The 3,598-nt window shown below is 33.3% G+C and overlaps 1 protein-coding gene across 2 annotated transcripts; it reads left to right on the top strand.

Moving 5' to 3' along the window:
* Positions 1-799: 799 nt before the first annotated feature.
* On the top strand, positions 800-2,333 carry LOC140837910 (transcription factor IBH1-like 1). Of its 2 annotated transcripts, none has more exons than XM_073203987.1 (2): positions 800-941; positions 1,611-2,333. In XM_073203987.1, exons 1-2 carry the CDS (start codon positions 931-933, stop codon positions 2,158-2,160), a joined length of 561 nt encoding a protein of 186 aa, XP_073060088.1. In that variant the 5' UTR covers positions 800-930; the 3' UTR covers positions 2,161-2,333. The 2 variants fall into 2 exon arrangements, with proteins under 2 accessions (XP_073060088.1, XP_073060087.1); XM_073203986.1 differs by lacking the exon at positions 800-941 and adding an exon at positions 1,030-1,226.
* The last annotated feature ends 1,265 nt before the right edge of the window (positions 2,334-3,598 follow it).

Raw genomic sequence — 3,598 nt, 5'->3', positions numbered from 1 at the left:
CCTAATAATTTTATTGAATTTAATTGTTACATATATAAATTCTTGACGCATAAAACTTACTTTTGGTCGAATTCTCAAGGGTTTAGGTGTTGGACGTAGTAAACTACGTTGAGTGTATTCAATTCAGAGTTTTAATGACTTTACGTGTATAATTTAATATTTCAGGCCCCTTTTTTGTAATTTCTCTATTTTTTTTAGGATAATTGTAACTTTATTTTCAACGTGACTAGAACTCAATCGTTAATATTATAATTTGTCTGAGATGCTTACCGACGGAAACCTTAAACTATTTTTAATTCAATTTTTTTTTTAAAAAAAAAGACTTAGGTTTACATTTCATCAACAATGTGAAGACTAATAATGCTTTAATTATGTCTATTACAACTCATATGCATTGTTTTAAATCATATAAACTGCAGGAATTTATAGATTTCGAAATTAAATTGAGCAACGACGCGATAATTCGAAAACGTAAAAATAGGAAAAAAAAGTTGAGTTTTGAAATGGGATTGATTGAAATAATATGCATGACTGTTGTCTAGAAAACCCATTGTAATATTTTAGTAAGAGAATCAAAGGCTATGATAAAAATTATATTTCTTCGTGATAAATTTATTTTTTTGAGAGAAATATATTTTAATTATGTATACATCATCATAATGATGGCCTAAACTTTGTTGATAATTCTTTTTCAGGGTTTTGACATGCGGGCCACGGAATTCCCATGTGCCCGCATGTGCTGTGTTTTCCTCTGAATGGCCCACTTCCAATCCCTTTCTTTCACTAAATAAATGGGCTTTTCTGCACTTTCTTCTCATTGCTCCTCGTTTTTCTTTGATTTCTTGCCTTCTTCACACTTTGTTGGATCTCAACACTTCTCTTCGCTATTTTCGCTTCGAATTTGCAATTAGGATTCTGCTACTGAATCCCATGAAATCGAGGTATGCGAGTATTTTTTTTTTTTTTTTTATCGTTTTTACTCAGCTATATATATAACACTCCTGTCAAGTAATTATAAGGAAGCTGCAACATTTGACGTAGAGAGTCGCTATGGGGGGTAAAGTAACAGTTTTATTTAGGTATCTAATATCTTAGACAATAACATGTAAAAAAAAAAACAAAAATTCTAGGTAAAAAAAAATGTCTAGAGGGACTGGGGAATCACGCTCGTCTCCCGCCGCCGTGTCAGGTCGCCGTGTCTTCAAGATGATCAGTATTAGTGAAAGGTAGGACGTATGATATTCAGTGAGAGGGAGATGTAATATCATAAACAAGAGTGAAATATATTACTTTAATAGGAAATTCGGTAGAAATTTTGTTAAACATATTATATATATGTAAGTGTGTGTGTGTATGAAAAAATAAAGATAGTAAAATCTAAAGAAGATAGGTGCATATGTTGTTATTACTTATTTGATTAAAAGGTTATCCATTTTGAAATAATTTCAAAATTGAAATGTTCATCTATATATTTCATAGCTATTCGCGTAGTTGTGATGACCACATAACACCGAATACCTTTTTTTTGTTTTGTGTAAACGTTGATGTGCTTAATATTTTGCTTAAACTTGATAGCGTACGAGTTCTTACAATCTTTAACACTCCCGTAGAATGCAAAATTCATCACTAAAACAAGAATTCCTCAAGAACTGGATAAAGGGTCTCCAACTGCACGCCAACTTCAACAAGAACACGACCATTTTGGAAAGAAGCAAGGCCATAAAACTATCCGCAGACATAGCCATCGCTTCCACAAGAAACTCGACTACTCGGTGGAGCCGCGCCCTGATCGCCGATGCTTCCCGGGACGAATCTAACAAAACCCTAATCGAGAAAATATCAGGCCGTGACGTACCACACAAGGCCTCGTTTGGTCTGATAAGATGCAGCAAGAAAATCTTGAAACGAAGCCGTGTTGCTCGTGAGGTTAGAGCAAAGAAAGCTGTATCTCCGAGTGTCGTAGCTAGTTTAATCGCAAAGAAACTGATGAAAAGCAGAACCCGTGTGCTGAAAAGGCTCGTGCCTGGTGGAGAAGACATGGATGAAATTTCTTTGATTAAAGAGACTATAGATTATATTGTTTCGCTACAGGTTCAGGTTGATGTGATGGGGCATATGGCTAAGGCTGCTGATCGATTAATCCGCTCAAGAAGTTTATAACTAATCTTTCTTTTTATAATCTATGGTTCAGTCCATATTTTCCAATGAAAAGTATCATAATTATATACGGAGAGGGAGAATGGAGAAAGCTAAACGGATCGGATGGTGTAATAGTTGAAGTACTGTGTGTACAGATGAAAAGTTTTTATGTCAATTATTATAGCATTAAATTCTGTTCTTGCAAACTTCGATCCATTGGATGTTATTTATATGAACAGTCTCTTAAATTACAATTTTCATCCATTAAACTTCTATTAATATAAGTTTCAAGCACGCAAAAAACATACATCGCCACTATATTGTATATGGTTTAATTTAGGGGGCAAGTCTTGATTGAATAGTTTAATCTGTGCATTTATTAATTTGCCATATATATACTTGATGCATTAGTTTTGCAAGTATGATTTGATCTCAATGATATCTATCTACATTAATTATGTTCATGTTCTCTTATTCTAAACTTTACACCCAAATGTAAAAAGGTGATTCGCATGCATGTGCAGTAGAATGTTGTTTCAGTTTGGTGTCATTTTCTGCTGTTTATATACATGGATTGATAGCCTGTCCGCATAATTTGCATCCCCATACATTTCGATATCGCTCTCTTTATTCTTTAGTTTTATGGTTACTAATGAAGTATATCATCAAGAGCTTAATCATATAATTGGTAATATCAAGATCCATATTACGGGTAAATTTTGTGATGCGTACCTACAATTGAAATCTGTATATTTTTAATATGTTTATGCATAAACTGCTATTATGTAGATTATCCCACTAAACTAGGCCATTTGCAAAACAAATTATGTGGGATACAAATAAGCATTTGTCTAATGTAGCTATTTTTGTTTTCACCTTAACTCACAGCACATAAGTTGGATTGTCGAGCCCTTTATTCATTTTGCTATTTCAGGCCTAAATATTTATAGCAGGAACCAACATTTACAGAGACCACAAAGGCAGCAAAATCTTAAGAAAGGGAACGATAATGAAATTGGCAGATCGAGAAAAAGAAGCTACAACTTAAAAAAAATTGCTGAAAATAATTTGCACAAAGGGGAAGATGTGAGATTTACCGATCCTAATTAAAGGCAGATCTAATCATTTTTTAGTCACAATAATGCAAGTCGTATTCAAGCTCTGAAAGTCGTTGATTTTTTATTTCTTCAAGGAAGTCCATGGAGTTTTCAATCGTGTGAGTAAGCAGATTTAGTGATTCTGTGTGCAACAACTTTTTTTTAAAAAAAAAAAATTTGGTAAGGCAAAGCCGTAAAGGACACTTCAGAAAATTGAAAATTTTGATATCTTCTAGAGTGAGTCTTATTAGACAGTCTCACGGATCTTAATCTGTGAGACGGGTAAACCCTACCCATATTTACAATAAAAAGTAGTACTCTTAACATAAAAAATAATACTTTTTCATGGATAACCCAAATAA

The sequence above is a fragment of the Primulina eburnea genome, chromosome 8 (genome assembly GCF_022965805.1).
Source record: "Primulina eburnea isolate SZY01 chromosome 8, ASM2296580v1, whole genome shotgun sequence".
Lineage (NCBI taxonomy): Eukaryota > Viridiplantae > Streptophyta > Magnoliopsida > Lamiales > Gesneriaceae > Primulina > Primulina eburnea.
Note: the sequence above shows the minus strand (reverse complement) of the source record. Positions and strands in the feature narration are given on the sequence as shown.

Coding starts and splice junctions, on each gene's coding strand:
- LOC140837910 (XM_073203986.1), top strand. CDS start 1,141: ATGTCTAGAGGGACTGGGGAATCACGCTCGTCTCCCGCCGCCGTGTCA. Junction 1,227..1,610: donor ATGATCAGTATTAGTGAAAG/GTAGGACGTATG, acceptor ACACTCCCGTAG/AATGCAAAATTCATCACTAA.